The sequence below is a fragment of the Papilio polytes genome, unplaced genomic scaffold, assembly GCF_000836215.1.
Source record: "Papilio polytes unplaced genomic scaffold, Ppol_1.0 DF823823.1, whole genome shotgun sequence".
NCBI classification, from domain to species: Eukaryota; Metazoa; Arthropoda; class Insecta; order Lepidoptera; family Papilionidae; genus Papilio; species Papilio polytes.
In genome coordinates, this window is record NW_013525381.1 from 1,624,054 (window position 1) to 1,645,494 (window position 21,441).

Genomic DNA, 21,441 nt, shown 5'->3' on the forward strand with positions numbered 1-21,441 from the left:
ATAGAGAAGTTATTAAATGTTAATGGGCGATCTATGGTTGATCATAAATTCTTGTGTCCGTAAATATGACAGTTTACAAAAATCTTGTTACTATGGTTACGGCGTCACAACAAATGTGACGCTCGAAATACGAATATCTGTTTTTAACAACTACGCCTAATTTTTTTAATTAACTATTTAAAACAAAATGTTTGGTTCACGGTATACTATGTCACGTCAAGGTTACGATTCGAAGCCCCGTACTGCGTTGGTGATAGATGACGATGATGATTTATACAGTGGATTTAATGAGGTGACCCCTGCTTTGGATACTCGAACTCTTCGTGAGGACCAAGGTTTCCAGGAGGTGGTGCGGACTGCGGGCATCGGCAGACAGATGACCAGTCGCGTGGGGACTGGGGTAAGTGCACTAAATGCCACATCCAGTCCTTAAATATTGACGCAGTCCCTTTTGAAGTTTTACCACAAAAAAGCTACGCGGAGTCTCTTAGTTATTTGACTCTGAATGGACCTGTAAATCATTAGCATGTTTTGTGCCCTCGTAGGTTAGATGAACCACTAGAATAATATCTTCACTCAAATTCATATAAAGCGTATTTTAAGTTTTAAACTATTCTTTAGAATAACAGCTTCCAGAAACTACATCTTCGACGGGAACATAATCTTTACATTATAAACTTAGGTATAAATAGTGATACTGGATCTTGTATTGTAAACAGTATTCTGATAGTGTGACGTCTTATATCCCTTTTGAGTGCGTGTGTAAGAAAAGGGTACAAAACATAGTATGCAAGTGATAAACCGTGACCTAGTGTAATTTATGCCTCGCAAATACGCAAACTGTAACTATGTACCTACTATAACAACGATCAATAAATATTTAACAAAACATGTTTACGATATTATTGAATCTGATTTCCGAAATAATCAACTGTAAGTTTAAATTAGTTGTTTAATCTAAAATTAAATTGTTTGGGCGCTAGAAGCCATGCAAAGTGGTGATTAACGGTTTTTAAAACTCCAGAATTCTCATATAAGTTTTTTATATCAATAGACACGTTTCTCTTATTGAAAAATGTTTTAAATAACTAAAGCTTGGTTGAAAATATACCTTGAAGAGTATATGTTATCTGTGCTACCTACTTTATGTGATTTACAGCGTCTTAATCATGAATCAATGAGAATGTGATTTCCTTATTGTTTAATTTATATTCTTAGGTATTTGGTATGGGCACCGGCAGGATCCGTGGGTCGTCCCGCGCTGGCACCGCGGCGCGGCCCATGACTGCCCTACGCGCGGCCGGGTACACGTCCGCGGCAAGAGATACGCCTCTAAAAGATGATCGTCGGGAAGACAGGTTAAGATTTTTTTTATTTTCTCATTGAATTCTTTAAAGATTGTTTTAATTTGAAACAGTTTATTTCATAATTATGTAACTATTTCAGTATTGAAGACAAAATTCAGCAAATGGAGCGGCGAATAATGTCATTAGTTGAGGAATCTTGCATGCTGAGCGCCAAGCGGGAGGAGGACGATGAAGCGCCTACGAAAAAGGAATACGACTTAGCTCAAGTTAGTAATAGTAGATAAATTCTGATGTAATGTAATTCTATGGTCATACGTTAAGCGTAAAAGCAATAACCGCTATTGTGTGATATTTTGTTAAATCTGTAAAATCACCTAAGTTTTATAAATTCCAGGCGCTGTCGAAAGCTCAAGAGGCATCGGCGTTGGAGCGTCAGTTGATCCGTATGCAGGAGCAGGCCAACATGGGTGACACGCATAATTTGGACCTTACTTTTGCGGTAACGTTTCATACGCAAATTGATTTCATACGCAAAGTTTATGTTTAAAGTGTTTATAAAATTTATCATAAAACATTTGTTTAAGGTTTTGTGCAATCTGGCCGGACAGTACGCAGTCAATGAAATGTACACTGAAGCTTTAAATACATACCAATTGCTGACGAGAAATAAATTGTTCCCTCACGCCAATAGACTGAAGGTACGGAAAGTAAAATTATGAATAGTATTGTATTGGTTTCATTTAGCTATGTTCAATAGTAATTGTTGTTACCAGGTGAACATGGGCAACATTTACTTTAAAATGGGCGAGCATCCTAAAGCGCTAAAACTATACAGAATGGCTTTAGATCAAACACCTACGGCGGAAAAAGATCTTCGGTGAGTTTATTGTACGATATTTACTAAAGTTAAGTTGTTAAGTTAAGTTAAGTTCATGTTTGATTAAATATATACAAAATTGGTTTTAACAGGATGAAAGTGATGCACAATATAGGTCTGCTGTTAGTTCGCATGGGCAAGTTCCGCGATGCCGTTACTAATTTCCAACACATTATGCACGAACAAGGGGATTTTCAAACAGGTAATCTAACTTGCATTGATAAACCAGAAAGAGCGTTGAATTCTTTTATACGTTCGGATTTCTACTGGTTTGTGTTTATCAGGTTTGCATCTGGTGCTATGCTCTGTAGCGCTGAACGACGCCGAAGCTGGCAAGGCTGCCTTCCACGCCATGCTGGATGTCGAGCCCGCCACTTTCCACCACGATATCCCTATAGATGACGTACGTCTATACATGTTACACCCTTATTTTGTAATCTCACATTTTGATGTAAAAGTTATTGCCTGTTTATAGGAAAACGATGCCTATGAATGTGTGCTACGGGACGTGGTGCGCGGGGACCGGCTGGGGCGGTGGTCGCGGCGCGCGGCCGCGCACGCTGAGCGCTGCCTCGCGCTCGCCGCCGCCGCGCTCGCCGGCCCCGCCGCCAGGGACGACGACGTTAGGTACCTACTCACATACACTTTTCAGGAGATACAGGTAAACAAGCATCAGGTCCAATCAGTCGTATAGAAATATAATTGTTCTTTTAATGATATCAGAAATATCTTAGGGTTTTGAATAACTCAATTCTAGAGAAGAACATAAAAAGAAGAAGAAGAACATAAAAAAAACATTCACGAAAAAGAAGTAGAGTTCTTAATGTTTTTAACATGCACAGTAGCGCGTCGTGGTGTGCCGAAGCACTTCGCGGGTACTCCGGCGGGGGCGCGGGCGCGCGGCTGGAGCTGGGCGGGGCGCTGGCGGCGCTGCGCGCTGCCGCGGCGCCGGCGGGCAGCGGGGGCTCCGCGTTGGCGGCGGGCGCGCGCGTTCTACAACGTCTCAAGGCCGTGGCTCGCGCTCACCACGACGACCGCGTGCTGCGCGCAGAGGCTTCTGCCGACGCCGCGTTCGTTGCTTATGCGGTAACAATACCTGTTAGGACAATAAGGTACAATAGTGCTATTTTGAAATTACATACTTAAAATAGATTTTTACAGCTAGGCAAGTGGTCGGAGGCGAAGTCTTTAAGCGAGGCGGCGGCGCGCGACGACCCGTACTCGTGCAGCGCGCGCGTGTGCGGCGCGCTGGCGGAGCTGGCGGCGGCGGGGGGCGGGCGCGGCGCGGCGGAGGACGCGGCACGCCGCCTGCTCGCCGCCGCGCACCTCGACCCCGCAGATCTCGTCGCCATGCATGACTTGGGTAACTGCTCGGAACTTTTAAAAGAAACGAAACAAATCACCAGAATCTAAATCGGAAAAAGGAACAGTTTATCGTTTATATTTCTTAATTTAATCTTAACTGATTGGTAACCATCCAATGTGGGAACATTTATAACTTATGCAGTGTTAAATATGCTTATGGATACGAGGAATGATGTCATCCGGAGAGATTAGTTCACAATGTAACATTTTAATCGATTTACTGTTAGAGTGAGCAAATCAAGTAATTCATTTATAATAATTTCATTAACATTGTATATAATTAATAATTGGGATTATCGTTTCTATAGAACGCGTTTTCTTCATCGTTATACGCCGTCCACGTGGTGCTCTGACCGCATATTGTGATGATTAAAAGGAAAATTTACTACACATTACAAACTGACAATCTTTTCCGTCTTCTATCTCATTCTTAAGCTCTTTTTGATGTCTCATAGTTAGATGTTTCTTATACACCTACCAATGTCTTTTAAATTCTCTTCCCTATAATAACGCAGGGCATATATACTTCTTCTATCTTTTCCCATTTATTTGAGGTCGGCCTTCCTTGTTCTAAGTCTCCAGACAGCACGAATCTTATTCTGTGCGCATTCATGTTGGGTCAAGGAATAAAGAATTGACTATGAAACTAATAAGTTTTACGTCCGGTTGCGACCTGTCGCCAAGATGTAACTCTTGGAGGGCTTATGGGCCGCCGTTGAATCAAAGGTTCTTCCGCCACCTCCAATACTGAATGCTCAAATGTAAGATAAGGCGTGATGTCGGTGTAGCGCTGTGTATGGAGCAGAGCGGGGAGGGTGCGGGGGCGGAGGCGCGGTGGCAGCGGGTGCGCGCGGGCGCGGGGGCGGCGGGCGCGGGCGGTACGCTGCGCTCGCTGGCCGCCGCCGGCCTCGCAAGACTCGCGCACCGCAACGCCGCTGACCCCTCCGCCGCTGACCACTGGTAACTCTTTTTACAGTTAATATTCATAACTATCTAGCGTAAAACTCACACCTGAAATTTAAATTGATAAAATTATAAGTTTTTCGATGCCTTTACATATGGGAAGCAAATATATGTATTGCTATAAAATAAAAAAAAGAAAGAAGTTTATTATCGCAATATAAATTTGAAATCGTGAATATTTTAGATGGATCTGACGATAATTTACTGATTAACGAGTGATACATTATGATAATTCGTATAAAAAGCGCATTTTGAATTTGCAATATGCAATTTTTATTATTCTCTTAATACATTACTCTTAAGGAAAGCAAATAATTTAAATTACACATTTTCTGGTTGTATCTATCTACTCTTGCTTTTTTACATCATGATTACCACTTTGCAATGAGATTCTACGGCCAAAACCCATGTACAAAAATATAGCTATTGATAGTCTTACCATTAACAGAGAGAAAACTTTATAATACATGTGTATTTTTAAAACGTATAGGTACAGTATGATCGGTAGCTGGGACGCGGGCGTGTCGTGCGCGCTCGCCCAGCTGCACGCCGAGCTGGGCGACACGCAGACAGCCAAACATCACTACCAAGATGCAAGTTTATTGCTTAATTGTTATGAGCTTTAATTAGTCGTGACAAAAGAGAGAATTTTAGACTACATTTTTTTTTCAAATAGGTATTTTGGTTTAGTCAAAATGTTCCTTTAATTTTGTGTCGTGGATGTTGTTATTGGCTTTCGCCCGCGATTTCGTCGCCGTGGAATTAAGAACAACAAATGTTATTAGCCTATGTGTTCTTCCAGATCATTATCTACGTCATGCCAAATTTCATCGAGTTTTAGCCGTTTAGGCTACAAACTCGAACAATCCATCCATTTAAATTTTCGCTTTATAATATTAGATTATTTTTGATTTGGTCTTCATCATCATCATCCTTCTTATCCTACTCCGGTAGGATCGGCGCAACAGGTTTTTGTCCTCCACATAACTCTCATACCTCATCTCAGTCATCACTCCCTTTTTGATCATGTCACCTTTAACGCAATCCATCCATCTCTTTCTATGTCTACCTCTTGGTACAAGCACATAATAATTTAATGTAATATACAAACAGGCGGAGGCGGTGTGGCCGGGCGAGGTGGGCGCGCTGCAGTGGCTGGCGGGCGAGGCGCCGCCGGACGACGCGCTGCGCTACTACCGCCGCGCCGCGCGCCTGCAGCCGCACAATGTCACTATTTTTGCTTAATATACAAACTGCCACTACGATATTTGTTAAATCTTTACTATAAACTTTACTAAAGGTTTGATATGAGAAATCTCTAAGAAAGTTTGTCTATTTATTTAATTATTTTTGCCCTAATATTACAATAACAACAACTAACACTAAGCTAATACAAGAGTTGCGCAAGGGAGGCCTTATTGCTACAAGTAATATCAAGTTAGTTGTTTTATCTTAGATGTAGCTCTTGTAGATTATGGCTTAATTATTTATCGTAAATCCCTTTCGAGAGTTTACTACTTTGTCAATTTCCTGCCCTGCATTTCTTAAACTCATGAACTTTCAATATTTAACTAATGACTTGAAAATTCTCTTTTCTATAAGTATTTTACATGAGGTAAAAGTCCTCGTAAACTGTCATCTGACAACTACAACGATCAAGATGTTTATGTTTTTGCTCTATTAATATTATATGTTTGTTTGACGTCGACGTTAAATTATCAACCGTGTTTATCGCTTTCTTGTCATTGTTTTGTAATGCCCCTGAGAGTGTCAACTACAAGTTTATTGATATTGTTTGTGTCGCAGCCGCAATGGGGTCTGCTGATGGGCGGCTGTCTGCGGGCCAGTGGGAGATATCAGGAGGCTCTCGCTCTCTACAAGAAGTTAAACGCACGATTCCCAGACAATGTTCAATGTTAGTTTTTAAACAACTTTAAACATTTTAAATAATGAATAGATAACAGAAAGAAATATATCCCTTTCGATACCAAAAAAGTTCAGACTACTTATCTATAAATATTGTAGTCGCGTAATATTAAGCGAATTCTTTTCCCAACTTCATCAAAAACAACTACTTAACTGACTACATGTAAAATATGAAGTATTTTAATATCTATCCAGGTTTGAAATTAATAGTGAAGTTGTGCGGCGACCAAGGGTTGTCGGAGACGAGCGCGTGGACTCGGGAGCTGCAGCGAGCGCAGGCGCGGCTGAAGCAGCAGGAGCGAGGTGCGTGCGTTTTCATACCACGGCATTTACATCCGTTTATAGTCCGACAAGCATCCTGAGGCACACAAGGGACACAGACACATGTGGGGTATTTTCAGTTACTGGGCCCGATTAGAGAAACCTAACAAAATCTTACTTAGGTCCAGTTCTACGACTGGCTGATAGAGGCTCAGATAGCTTAAGAATGACGTCACTGTCAGATAGGGAACAAAAACCGATATTTTCATCACATATTTGACTCGTTGGATTGTTATCAGACAATTTACAATTTGGTGGGACAGGCTCTTAGTAAATGCGAAAGTTTAGATAGATGAATGTTTTTTAGATGGTATCTCCGGAAGGGATCAACAGATTTCTATGATGTAAAACATAGTCTAAAATAATCTAGGTATCTCTAGTAGTATCTAGGTATACCTTTTTTTTAATTCCACGCGGATGATGTCACAGGCAAAAGGTAGTAACTTAATTTTTTTTTTGTTTGTTGTAGCCGTGGTGTCGACGTCTGCGGGCAGCGGCTCGTCCGGCGCGAGCCACTCGCCCAGCGACCTCGCCCCCGCAGCCCCCGCCCTCGCCCTCGCCCTCGCCCGCTCCAACACCGGCACGGGTAATGTTATTTTTTAATTTCGATAAAAGGTTACATAACAGATAAACTCTCAATATTTGTATAATACATTTTAAAGACACTTTAAGTGACGCATTGTATTAAGTCAAAAATTATAGTCGATATTGATAATAATCCGCGTGTGTCACAGGAGTTATGTTCGAAATATATTTTTTTTAATTATGATTTTTATTATAAGAATTTAGAAAAAATCTTTGAATTAATTAAAGTCAAAAAGAAGAAGGGAATTTTGAGCACACCATTTAAACAGAATCAAAATTTCATTCATATCACAAAAATGATATCAATATCACTATGAAGCAGTGTGTTACATATGATAAAAACCAGAAATAATCGATATGTACCCCAACACCTAGACCCAAGATATAAATAACCGGTTCAAAGCGGAATTGTGACCCAGAATTATGTTACATCAATGATAATACAATGTACGTCCGTGATGACCCATCGTAGGCCAGATCCGTCGAGAAGGATAACAATCATACTTCATACTAATGTTATAAATGCGAAAGTTTAGATGGATGTTTGTTAAAGTTTGTAGCCAAAACGATAGAACGTATTTCGATGAAATTTGGTATAGATGTAGAGGATAGTCTGGAATAACACAGAGGCTATTCACTTTTGTTTTTTTTCCACACGGACGGAGTCGCGGGCAAAAGCTAGGGGTACTGTATTATTATTTGAGAATGTAAATATGCAAATACAATGCGAAAATGTTGGAATATATTTAATATGTCTGTTCGAAAGGTTACGCGATCCTATCTGCCATTAGGCACCTTACAAATAGATGCAAAAAAGAAAATATCAAAGCAATTATAAATTAACAACAAATTGTCTCGCGAAAAACGATAAAACTTACTAATTTTCGGATTAATTTTGGCGATTATCTTCAATGTATCAAATGTAATTAGGTAATTAACAAATTAAAGCACTTATAAAGTAATATATTATGTACATATAACGTTACGGTAAAACCAGTAATTAAGATTTTGTATGAGATATATTTTTTACAATATTTGTTGTATATTTTTATCCTTAAAGCTAGTAAAGTTATGACACAAATTACAGGAAAAATGAATATTACTTTTATAACTTTTTGACTGCATTCAAGATTTATGAATTGCATCGACGGTTATTGACAAATAAATAATTGTACATGCAGTAATTGTTCTTCCTAGTCACGATGTGTCAATAATAATTCTTAAGACACGATACTTATCACTTATTTGAAGTGAATATAAATTTAAAGTTTTGTTTTAAATACAAATGTTTGCGCTATGAAATTATTTTTAACCGACTTAATAAAGGTTCTTCTTAAATTAGCTTTCGCCCGCGACTCCGTCCCGCGTAGGATTAAAATAAAACCAAAGGGATTAGTCTATGTGTTCTTCCAGACTGTGTTCTAATCTGTGCCAAATTTCATCGAGATCCATTAAGCCGTTTAGACTACAAACTCTAACAAACATCCATCCATCCAAACTTTCGCATTTATAATATTAGTCACTAGTAATAATAATATAGCAAATTTATCTAATTACTGTTTCGTAAAATGCTTGTTAAGGTGGATCCCGCAGTGAAAAAAGAACAGTGTCCCGACAGTCCAGCGACGGGCGCGGCGACAGCGCGGCGCTGCTCACACAACAGTAAGTAATCATTGCTCTCGACTCTCAACAGAGGGAACTGAGTAGCATCGCCATTGTGATTGACGGACCCTAAAGTGCGATATTTTAAGTGACTTCGAAAAACTAGCCAACAAGCATGGAACATATATGCAAATCCTTACTAATTATAATGAAAAAAGATTTTGGTATTTTGTGTGCATTGAAATAACTCAAAAACTACTGGGCCGATTAAAACAAACCTTTCACCGTTAAAAAGGTAATTTATCTGTGAGTAATGTAGGCTATTTTTTTTAATTTTTCGCGGACAATGTCGCTACCAAAAGCTAGTTATAAATATTTCGCTTTTTGTGTTATTTTTTCCATTTAATAATTTTATTATGTTCGGAATAAAACAGGGGATAATGAGTAGTAAAATTATTATGGATTGCTACAAACTCGTCAATTAAGCTGTTTATTACGTCGTAAAACATACGTGTCATAAGATCAATATTATACCAAATGAAAATCTTCTAAGTGCATATTTTGTTTTGAGGGGAACGTCTTTATTCATTCTATCGCTGATTAATTTGTGGCAAATCTGGCCATTATAAGTTTTCATACAGCTTTGTATTAAATCGAGTTATCTATTATTAACATTTATATTAAGGAAGTCAATCTAACTAAATACGCTCGCATTAACCGTATTCGAGCGCGACTGACGCCGTAAGAAGTCCAGGCAAGGTCGGGCGACGTCAGCGGGTCAATCGCGTGAATATTCAACGCATTTCATTCATTTGTTCATTCTCCCTAATGCATATATTATCTTTATTTATACGAATTTAGTAGTTAAATGCGCAATAAACTTCCAGATACGGTAACGAGAACCAGGAAAGTGTTCAGACATTCGGCCGCTCTATCAACCGGCCGCTGAGTAGGAGAAGAACGGAAGAGTTCGACGACGACCTGCCTCTGCCGCCAGAGTAATGTTATTTGTACTTTATAAACCATTGTTATGAAAGATTTAGTTTATTTCATCAAATATCTTGTTGATCACTGGATAGCAATAGTTTGAGGTTATGATTAGAAAATAAAGTGCAATAATAGTGTTGTTAAGTCATATATTTCATAAATAATTAACAACTCATACAGATTCTTAGACTAGAAAGAAATTAATAACATACAATAGAAGTTTAAGGTCATTTCTCAGATCACTAAAACGTGACAATTTGTCGTCGCGAGCTTGCGTTTACTTATCAATGTGTAAACACAATAAAGGTCTTCTAAGCATGATAAAAATTGTCAAGTTTTTGTATCATCGGCAGCGAACCTATTGCGTAACAATTTATCTTACTATCACACTGAACAAACATTTGTTCGTACAACAGAGCGCGGAGAGCGGACACGGAATAACAAAACATTTTTGTTCTAATGACAGATAAAGTGTATTTAATTTACAAATGTTAATTAATGAGAATTCTAGGAAAGTAACTTGTTTATTACAGCTCTGTTGCGTGTTATTGTAGCGATATCGCATTGATATGATAATGTTTGTACACTGCGGCCAGCAGGAATATCTTACAAGAAACTTTATACTATAACAGACGAACACCTTGGACTGAATTTCTATATAAAGATATTATTCTCGACGGCGACAGCTATTTATTCTATTCCAATACACGGCTACCGAGTCCAACAAGGTCCGCGACATTCTCATACCTTTACTTCGACCATTTGTTTTATGATATAAATATTTATAAATCAACCGCATTTCGATAATCGAAAGATAAAACTAATTAGCACTTATTATCTACAAACGAAGTTCGATATCGTACGATGGCAGTATTATAAATGCTCCTCGTCTACCTTCCTGTTCTAACCGTTATTAAATAACTATGTTTAACGAATACAGATAACCTTAACGACGTCAAAGTTATCATTCACGTAATAAAAAATCTTACAAATTACGGGCCCGTTTTCCGAAGCGTTATTGAACAGCGGAATGTTCGTCGCGATTTCGAGGGCCCAATATCACTTTATAATAATCACTGTACAGCACTCAATGTGTTAAAGTTAACCCTCTGTGGGCGGTGCGATGTAGCACTATGAGATGACGTGGGAGTACGGGTGCTCTATGTGGCCGTACTGGATGGCGAGCAACGTGTCTTTGATCCTCTGGAAGACGGGCCGCGTCTGCTTCATGGTGGGGATGTATATCTCCTGGTCGATGAAGCCCATGCGGCTGATCGGGCTGATCACCACCGCTGTGCCCGAGCCGAACATTTCGAGCAACTGCAATGTAAAAATTAACGTTAAAAAGTTGCACCACGCTATCATAAATTCTTAATATAAATAATATCTTAAATTTTACCGTTAGAATGGTAAGAGATGCTGTGACAAGACTTTTTAAAAACTTGGAACGTGTTATGTTGCTAAGTGAAAACATTGATGAAGCAGACTTGAAACATTTATAAAGGAATATTATTCTCTGTTTTTATCAACATTTTTCTATTAAACTGTTTTAAGAATTGTTATTTAATTCAGTATACATCAGCTTTAGTCGAAGGCTAAATGCCACTTCATATTATTTCAGACTTTTTATTTTTTTACAATCACTTTAATGTCCGAGTACACCTTGACATGCGTCAAACAAGAATACGTAAGAGGGTCGCATATCATTCATTTTTATATCGATTTATTGAAACATTTTAGGAACATATATCTTGTATAATAATTGCATATTCGTTGACATCTTGTTACTGTTTATTCACGGAATGCAAAGGTTTGATGAAAATATTAGCTCTATCAGTGTAATGATTGCTGTTTGCTGTTGTGCCGCCCGCTGTAATCACAGTAAGGTGATTGCAGTTTATCGCCTGCTTGTTTGCTGTCCATTCTCAGTTGTTTACTGGATTCATAAAATTATTGTACTAAAATACGATAAATGCGTTGTTCTTCAAATTTTTATCACGAGGAAAGACCGTTCCGATTTTTAAAATTAAACCTATAATTTCAAGTATTCCTGGAACTAAAGGTATCCATTCTATTTTTCATTATCTTAAATTGAAAAAAAGACACTTACGAGGGGTATAGAAAAAAATATGACATTCCACGTGCTAAATATGTTTGCACTGTCTAAGTTATCTAATTCAATTTTATATTTACTTCGAAAACAATTTTCAGACTTCCTGTTAGATATAAGTAACTGCGCAGTAGCGCACACGGCATGTGGCGCCTAATTTTGAACTACGCACTTCAATTAGAACGCAAAAAAACGTAGTTACATTATCTTATCTTGTGTCATATATAATGATAATATTATCGTTAGAAAGTTTGCTAATCAATTTACATTTACAGTTGTAGCGTCCAAGGCCGACAATCGACCAAATAAATATTTTTACAAGAATCATTGACTTTAGGTATTTAGATTAACTGTGGGCGGGAAAACTACTGAATGCAATGATAAAATTATCTTATCAGAAACAAATAGGCTCGTTACTAGTGACATACTTTTTGATAATTTTTTGGTTTAAATGTTACTGAAATTAAATCATAGGTACCATTTTTAAAAATGTTAAATCCCCAGGTGTTCGTCCATAAATTATTATTAAACTATCATATTGGAGGACTTCTAAGACTGTTGGAATTTTCATTTGTTCAATAATGTTCTCTTTCGACCTCCTCGCCGCCGTCGATTAAAGGTAGAGAATGCATCTGCTATCGCGGATGTCTTCGGGAAGCAGTCGCTTGGCTATAGCGCTGAATTTGCGAAAACCACTTGCTCGTTTCCCACCCTATTATATTAAAAAGTATCAATTTAATAAGAGATCTTCTTACCCGTCCTGAATTGTTGAGCTCGATAACTCGGTCCATGGTGATAACCTCCTCCTTCACCGTGAGGTCGTCCCACTCGCTGGCCAGCTCTAATATCGACTGTCGCGTCACTCCAGGTAAGATGAGGCCATTAAGAGGAGGCGTACTTAATTGTTTCTCTGTAAAAAAATATTTGCTTAAATATTTTATCTACAAGTAGTGGTCACATAACATCCTGCGAACCACCAGGTCATTTGCCCCAATCTGATGTAATAGATACACGGATAAAATCATTACATAAGAATTGCCAATACGGCCAACATTTTTTATTAAGGCGTCCAATTTTAATTTTTGCAAAATTTAAAATGTTAATGTATTAGTTTATACGGACTGCTAAAAACAAAATGCTCATGAATTAATCAAGTATTCAATCTTGCAATCTGACGCAAGACCTGCCTGTGTTACTAATGCTCGGCTCAATTACAACGTAAACATTTTTTTTTCTGTTAGATATATATAATTTACAAAAACTTTTTAAATGTTTTGAACACCTTTTTTCAATTTTAAACTGTCTACTAATTTTATTTTTAACTTATCCAGTTCGTTGTACGTCCTGATGTTATACGACAAAACTAGTTTGACTTGTTTATAAAATTGAAAGCTGGTCGGGGGCCAAAATTATTTCGCACATCTTAGCGCTTGTCTAATGACTTGCAAAAAATGCTCCGCGAATTTGGATGTAGAGCAATTTGTTATGTTACTCTCGGCATTATATTCAATAATAGATACAGATATAGGCATTTTAATATTTCTACAAATGCCTATATGCGTGTATTTTATATGCGTGCATTTGTAATATAAATGCAAAAACATTAAAATGCCTACAGTTGTGATAATTGATGTTAATGAGAGAGTAACTTATCAAATTGCTTTATTAATTCATTGATTAATCATAAAGTGATTATTCCTTTAAAATGTTAACCAGACCGTATATTTTTTCTTATATTTTGCAGTCTTATGCTAAAAGAAATTGTTATTACAGCTCCTATTTTATTTAATCTATGTGCCGATGTTTAAAAAATTTTAACTTATCAACGAACTGATAATAATTTATTTATTCAACTATTAACTGCAGTAAATCTTGTAAGCATTGGACATAATATTTTCTATGCTAACAAAGGAAAATGCTGGTTGATAAGAAATATTATTTACTAGTTTCATCATAACAATATAATGTGGGTGTTGTCGGGCTGCGGGCGCGGGTGTGCGTCACAGTAGTGGTGCAGGTGAACGTATGAAACGAGTTCTGCATCGTCTGATATAACGTGATCGGACACACCTCTTTTTGCGAAGCGGCAATGAAGCAAACTTGAAAGCTCGCAACTCGATACCAAACGAATGTAACCTTCGCTCGTGTTTGCGTCAGATGGCGTGATATATTTGCGTCGACGATATCTTTTTGGAATACACAAATACAGGACTGTTGATTTGATAAATGAAATCTCGTTTACCTTTTTTGAATGTTAAAACAAGCTCTACTTTTAAAATTTCGCTAGCGAAAAGTGGTGAGTTTTTCAAATTTCACGTCGCCACTTTTTATTAGTTGATAATGAATATGTTAAATATATCCTGTTTAAAATTAATAGTATCGATGGTGAGCTTCCAGAACAATTAGGTATTACATTTGTCCTAGTTAAGTGAGGTTACGAAAGATCCTTTCTCTTTTTCTGACAGTAAGTTAACCAGTTTAAATCAGCTGTAGTAAGTGTCTAGAAATGTAGTGATGTTAGTGACCGCTGTTATTGCTTCACATGAGACGAGAATTATCCGGCCACAGGTCAGCGGCGATAACACACAATGATGCTCACATGCCCGCGCATCGACCACACGATACCAAAGTTAGCTTATTCTTCTTATTTAGTACTTTTGATCACGTATAAATCAAATGATATTATCTTAGAATTTATCTAAAGTATAAACATAAACCGGTAAGCAGGTCACACATTAAAGAAAGCTTCAGTTTTGATTCACTTTTTATTTACTTATAATGGTGGTACTGAATTGTTTTAAAACGCCTACTTCTTGCGATTTATCTCGCATTACGACCCCATTGAACAATCATGGTAATTTAAATATAAATTATTTACCAGTTAATTGGGTCGAATCATTACGTATCATCTGAAATTTCTGTAAATTCAAAAGTTATTTGAAAGTTTTTTTCGCAACTATCAATCTAACCTACATTTTCTTTAGCCGGAGATAAATAATTGCGATATAACGATGTTTGAATGTACTTTGAATGTCTTAGATATAATTAATTCTTACCTCCGTGTTCATTGATGTAGACCATGAATATATTCATAGCTCCAACTTCAGTCAGCTCGTGGTTTGGCCCGAACAGCCATAATACTTGGTGGTGGCCCATTTGCGCCGCTCGGGCGGTCGCGTCTGTAGGAGAAATACAAATGAAAGGTCATCTTTTAACCCTTTTTATATCGTTTTCGTTTTATCTTACATCCCAAATATAAGCGAGACTAAACATGCTAACAGATTATAAGACAGATAGATACTTAATATAACGTGATTTTACATATTTTTGGAGTTAATTAAGGGATAGTTACCGATCGTAGGTCCATAGTTTGATCCGACTTTTCTATTGCCGACGCCGCCGGGGAAGGCGCGCACCACGCTAGGGTCTGCGTAGATGGACACCGCGCCGTCGTCGCTCGCCTTGTAGTACGCGCTCACCGGGCTCATGATGACGAACAACAGCGCCGACTCTGGCGCCATTATACCGAAGGTTGCCTGTAAATACAATACTTCAGTATTGTTATAAAATAGTCGCCATTTAAATTGCCTTTATGTCGAGATATTAGCTTTGATTTAATTATCAAAGTATAACGATAATAGCAGCGCTACATTAATGATTCATAGTTTATTTTTCAAATTTTTTTAGGCTAAGAGCTAACGTGCAAAAAAATTTATACCAATTTAGTTGAATGAATAGTTTCTCTACTTTTGCTGTTATGCAAATTTGTGGAAAACTGAATGATTAATTAATGAGCGAACTATAAAATGTATTAATGAGAGCAAGCGAGTCAGTGACTTCGTGTTATTTACGTTTTAGATTGCGTTCATGTACATTTACCTCACTTTAACAATATCTTAATTTAGTACAACGTTTGTATTCAAGAATTTTTTAGCTTTTGGTCTATTTTATGGACAGAACAAACATTGGTATATGTTTTAAATGCAATTATAGAAAAAAATGTGCTTGACTGTATTTTGTTCTGATATTTAAAATTAGTTTTATTAACATGTACTGTATGTCTGTTTAACATACATGTGCATACATTTAACTTATTATTTTTTTAAATTGCAATGCTTATTATTGTTTATATATTACACATAAATTTTAAAGTTAGCTTTTTGCTCGTCTGAATAATTTGAACTGTTTCATTTTAAACGATAACTTGTCACAATCAATGTTTTGCAATTGTTTTTCAACGATCGAGACCGACCAAACCAGTGTCGCATATAAATAACAGGTTTATAGGCTTGCAGTAAACAAAACTTCAAGTTTCAAATTAAACGGTATTACGAATGTTTTGCATTATATTGTAGAAGTATATAAACGAGAAAGGAGAAAAAGCTAGAAGGCCGGCCAGTGGACAATTGTATCGTAAGATTGCGGAAAATATTCAATGGCATCAATTCTTATTGAGCTTACGAGTACTTCTTTATATAATTACAAGATACTAGTGGTTTAAGAATAAAAGTTAACACTATTAAAGATCTACAAAAAATAAGGATACGTACGTAATTACGTCGTTTTAATTTACGAATTCTATAAAATATGCAATTTTGGAAAACAACTTTATTGTATTAAGTAAGGTAGAATATTTTAAATTACACTTTTATAGTTTCAGTTCTATTCATTGTATGTTAATTAATAATATTTTAATTGCATTTTTTGGACATTTCGATACACGTAATGTATATAACTAAATTTTTTGTCCCAACGCCAATTCAGTGATATTTTCATTTGAAGAAAAAGAATTACTTAATTCAAATAAACCTTTTTCTCAAAATAAACGTAATGTTCTTTCGAAACATGAACTTTCAGATAGATATTGAATTTAAAAATGTATGCACGTGTTTGATCGCGTATTCTCGTGACTTTGGCGTAATATTTCAATAAGAAAATATTATTCTATATGTTTACTAAATGTGATTGTTTATATTACGTAAGTTATTGATCTTGAGCACGTTATCTGTTCTGTTGGTGACATCTCTTACGGCTTTATATCAACAACATTGATTTATATGTGTAGCACTTGGTTGTACAGATTTTAAAAAGCCACTTTGGCTTGTATTGGGTACCAAATATCCAGCTTTGCTAAAATGACGTTAATCTGGTCGCCACGGGATCTTGAACTATTTTTTAATTCACGTGTCGCTGTGACAATGTGAAAGCGTCATAAAAATTCACTTGATCGTTGTTGGGTATGTCAAAAAGATAAAACTAATCTCGATAAGAATCTTACAACTAAACGTGTGATAATTATATTTACCTGTATTATCAGTTAATACTTAGGTGTTCCTTTGGCGCTTACTGATATCATTGAATGTACCCGAAAAATTAGCGTCTTATCATTTTTAATAAATAATTTTGTTTTTACGTCACCATATAATTACTGATCTTGAATCTCGATATTTCAACTACGTTTTCATGCATAATGTAAACAGAGTTTGATTTTATTAGCTTTTTTAAAGTTTAGTTTCAGCCGTGAAAGTGCCTATAGAATAGAAAAGTAGTTATATTCACCCTCTTAGCAAAGGTAAAATAAAAATGTAGTTGCGTGGCTTTATGTATCGAAATTGTGTATTCATTTATCTTTTGTGTCGATATTGGGTGTAAAAAACTCACCTCAGTTCCTATTAATGTAGGCCTTATGTACAAAGTAGATGTTTCAGAATGGGGAACCCATTCCTGGTCAATTTGAATTAACCGTTTCATACATTTTATTAGCTCTTCTCCGTCGAACATCGGCAGACCGGACCTCTCCGCCGCGAGGTTCATCCGTAGCATATTTAAATCTGGCCTGAACAATCGGATTTTATCATCGACACCTCTGTATGCTTTCAAACCTTCGAATAGCTGAAAACAATATATAATCAATATCATGTAAATTAATCGCTATCTCATAATGTGATTTTGCCCTATATTATAAAAAAAGGGATAAAATGACATGATAATGCAGTTGACTTTACACAAAGTAATGCAAATATCGTTGATCTTTTGTTAAATTGAGAAAATAATTTACGTTAAAGCATATTTTGTCCCAAGGCGTACCTGTATCGCATAGTGCAAGGCTTTCGCTGCTGGGTGGATGCTCAGCGGCTCAAACGGGGTAATTTCTGGTTTCTGCCATCCGCCTAATTGCTTTTGGTACTGTATTTTTAGCATGTGGTCTGTGAAATATTTGCCAAAGCCCAGATCTGGTGCGTCCGGTTTGCGCTGCAATTGGTACGGCGCCGCGAGAGTCACTTGTAAGTCATCGTGCTGTAAGAAAATAATGTTTATATATCTTTTTAAACAAAAACCCTATTATAGTCACTCTACTCTTGAAAACACTCTCATGTAGCTATAAAAAAACGCAATGAATTATCGCCGATTATGTTGATAAATGTGATCCTAAACTATTTAGGTTTTTTCATGATACCCTACAATACTTCGATAAACAATAAAATTAATGCTCTAAAAGTAGATAGATAGACACAAAATAATTAATCGAAAAAACTAGTTTGAATTAATTAGCACACCCAGCTAGACGTAACTATTTTAAATACTTATATAGTTACCAAAGTTAAAAAATGTTTAAATCTTCATTGCTTTTTTATTTAACTACGTAATCTAAATTCTATTTTTTTTTGTATAAACGTGAACATGAACAAAGTTTAAACATAAAATATATTGTTATGTCTTAAAATTGTAAAGCTGTTACTATAAGAATATTTTGTATATCTTTTTACTCTTATTAAAAACAAAAAATATGATGTAATTTATCTTTTAAAAAAACATATCGACGAATTGAATACCTCCTTCTTTTGGGAAGTCGGTCAATAAAACAATCGTCGTCATTTGATACTTCAGCGGTTGAAGGATGGTTAAGAATTTCAATTAGCAATGTTTGCAAGTGACGCGCAACACGAGTCAACATAAAAATCTAAATTCGCTTGTTGAACTTATCTCGCCTACCTTGAAGGAAGTTTCTGGGGCTCGGTAGGGGCGTGGCTTGACGTCGGGCGACGCGGCCGCGGGGGGCGCGTGAGGTGCCACGTGCTCGAGCGCCTGCGCACTCTCCTCTAGCTCCTTGTACCGCAGCGACGAGCTGCACCATCGCACCGTCTGCAGCTTGTGCTGGTTCTCGAATATCCATTTCACTAGCAATACCTGGCAATAGAATCATAAACTACTACAATGTTCGTAAATTGGTGCTTAACACTTCTCCAGCTATAATCACATTCATTATTATTATCCGAATTTCGACTCTATCAGATATGTTTTAAGTAGACATATATTTGCATTTTCTTTTTTTTGTTTAATATGTTGTGGATTTAACATTGACCGTTGAATGTAAGTGTATTGTGTATAGCATTATTGAAATTTTTATGCTCGATAAAATTGTGTTTTTTATTTACTCTTAGGATACTCTATCACTGGGCTGACAAACTTTTACCTATCAACGAGCAATTTTCTTAAAGAAATATTTAATGAAGTCATAAGGTGCCTGCAAGCTGTTCTGACTTTGTAATTATTGTACTTCATGCTCTTCATTATATCTAATTCGCACTCTTTCGTAATGAATGGAGAATAAATTATTAAACTTTGTAACATTACAATTTCGCGGTCTTTTTTCTAACAAAGCCGCATTCCAGCTTATAAACAATTAGATCGAACAAATATCTTAATTGTCTTCTATACAGTATAAATACGCAACTTCTATAACAATCAATTCTTCTTCTTTCTTCTTTTGGTGCCATCTCCTAACGAAGGTTGGCAATCATCATCGACAATCAATACATAGTTCTTTTATAAGACTGATTATACCAATGCAATAGGCTTAAGAAGTATTTAAAAATTATTTAAAACATGATATCAGGTGGAAAAGGTCAATGGTTATCGAACGATAAAACATCGCTGTCAAAGGTACAGTGTGACCGTTGTTTTAGACGTTTTCTTGAATGCTTTCTAAAAAAAATGTTAGGAAACTTGCGAAGAACTTTTGAAAGTTGACACTGTGCATGAAAAGGAGTAATTCGAGTTCATTTATATTATTAAGCGTGTGCCCAAACTTCTCTTATGGTAGTCAAAGACAACTTATTTATAAACTTTTTGACAATTTTGTAGGCTAGCTTAACTTTATCGCATAATTGACGAAGTTATTCGTAGAAGTTTTATTCTATCGTAGTTACATCTGAATGTGGTAAACTAGTATATTACAATGTTACACATTTTAAGTTCAAACCTTTTTAATTATTACTGCTATCATGCCAGAGTTTTTAACTTAGATTTATCTTGAAAGTTTTAAAAGCTTAGTCGTCATTGTGCGCGTTTGGAATAAAGCTTTTACTGTTTATGATGTTTTCAACGACATCAGTTACATTTTTAATATTGTGTGTCCTACAACACAAGTAGGATAATTTGTTTTATATTAATTAAGTCGTTAGATAAATGACGATATTTTAAAATGTATAATATTTGTTAAGCTTTTACCTTGCTGCGGCGAACAGGCATTTTTAAAACACTGTTATATTATCACTTTTAAAAATAATCACAAAATATATCACACTCGAATTGTTCGATATCGAATAAGAAATAAAAGTTCGAATATTGTTTAATTTATTTTAATATATACTTTCACAATTTAAATAAGTATAAGCGTTGCTCGCTGCGAGTTAACTGACTTCACTGTGTCTTCAGCGCAAACATATATAAAGAGCAAATGATAAGAAGACCGTGGGCTGACCTATGACGTAGTCATTCATAATCAACACAAATTATAAGCATCATTTGATAACGCGAAAACTTTATCAAAATAAAGATTACGCACTAGGTTATTTATTTTATGGGACAATGTGCGCAGTAGAAGTAAGCAAACCGTCTGAGACGCGGAGCCCGACTGCGGCCTGCTTGGTCCTGGCCGCGCCGGCCCGGGGTCGAGTGAAAAGTCTGGTCGTGTTCGAACATTTTAATGAATATATTAACATCGGCGAATCAGTGCTCTTTTACGCACAGGACAATTAACATTATTAATTATTCAAAGTAACAATATCGACACTAAGCAGCTATCTTGGCATTTCAATCGCAACTATTCGGAAACTTTTTGGCAGGTTTTATTTTAGTTCTATTCAATTTCGAGATTGTTTTGGCGTTATGTAAAATGTGGTCAAAACAAGTTTAACTAAGCTATGATATCTGATATAGGGAGATTTTAAAAAGCGGAAAACTGGTTATGTTTGTCTATCGAGTCTTTCCCTGCTACATAGTACACCTTTATTCATATGTTGTTTATTTATAATGCTTACATAAATTGTAAGGAAAAATTCGGCGAAATAAAAGTCTTCAAGTTTACATATAGCTATGTTAATAGAAAATATTCA

At 36.4% G+C, this 21,441-nt stretch overlaps 2 protein-coding genes across 2 annotated transcripts; one reads left to right on the top strand and one right to left on the bottom strand.

The window, feature by feature from the left end:
- The first annotated feature begins 87 nt into the window (after positions 1 to 87).
- On the top strand, positions 88 to 10,077 carry LOC106103389 (intraflagellar transport protein 88 homolog). Its single transcript, XM_013283137.1, has 19 exons — positions 88 to 400; positions 1,219 to 1,358; positions 1,447 to 1,573; positions 1,702 to 1,806; positions 1,892 to 2,005; positions 2,081 to 2,184; positions 2,277 to 2,386; positions 2,469 to 2,587; positions 2,660 to 2,811; positions 3,027 to 3,270; positions 3,346 to 3,547; positions 4,338 to 4,509; positions 5,003 to 5,105; positions 5,626 to 5,739; positions 6,319 to 6,427; positions 6,634 to 6,741; positions 7,229 to 7,345; positions 8,925 to 9,006; positions 9,834 to 10,077. Exons 1-19 carry the CDS (start codon positions 188 to 190, stop codon positions 9,946 to 9,948), a joined length of 2,550 nt encoding a protein of 849 aa, XP_013138591.1. The 5' UTR covers positions 88 to 187; the 3' UTR covers positions 9,949 to 10,077.
- LOC106103390 (branched-chain-amino-acid aminotransferase, cytosolic) lies at positions 10,066 to 21,395 on the bottom strand. The gene is made up of 8 exons (XM_013283138.1): positions 20,555 to 21,395; positions 19,037 to 19,231; positions 18,131 to 18,340; positions 17,705 to 17,935; positions 15,396 to 15,579; positions 15,100 to 15,222; positions 12,799 to 12,953; positions 10,066 to 11,253 (listed from the first exon to the last, which is right to left on the bottom strand). The coding sequence occupies exons 1-8, from the start codon at positions 20,573 to 20,575 to the stop codon at positions 11,065 to 11,067; spliced, it is 1,308 nt and encodes a 435-aa protein (XP_013138592.1). The 5' UTR covers positions 20,576 to 21,395; the 3' UTR covers positions 10,066 to 11,064.
- Between the last annotated feature and the right edge of the window lie 46 nt (positions 21,396 to 21,441).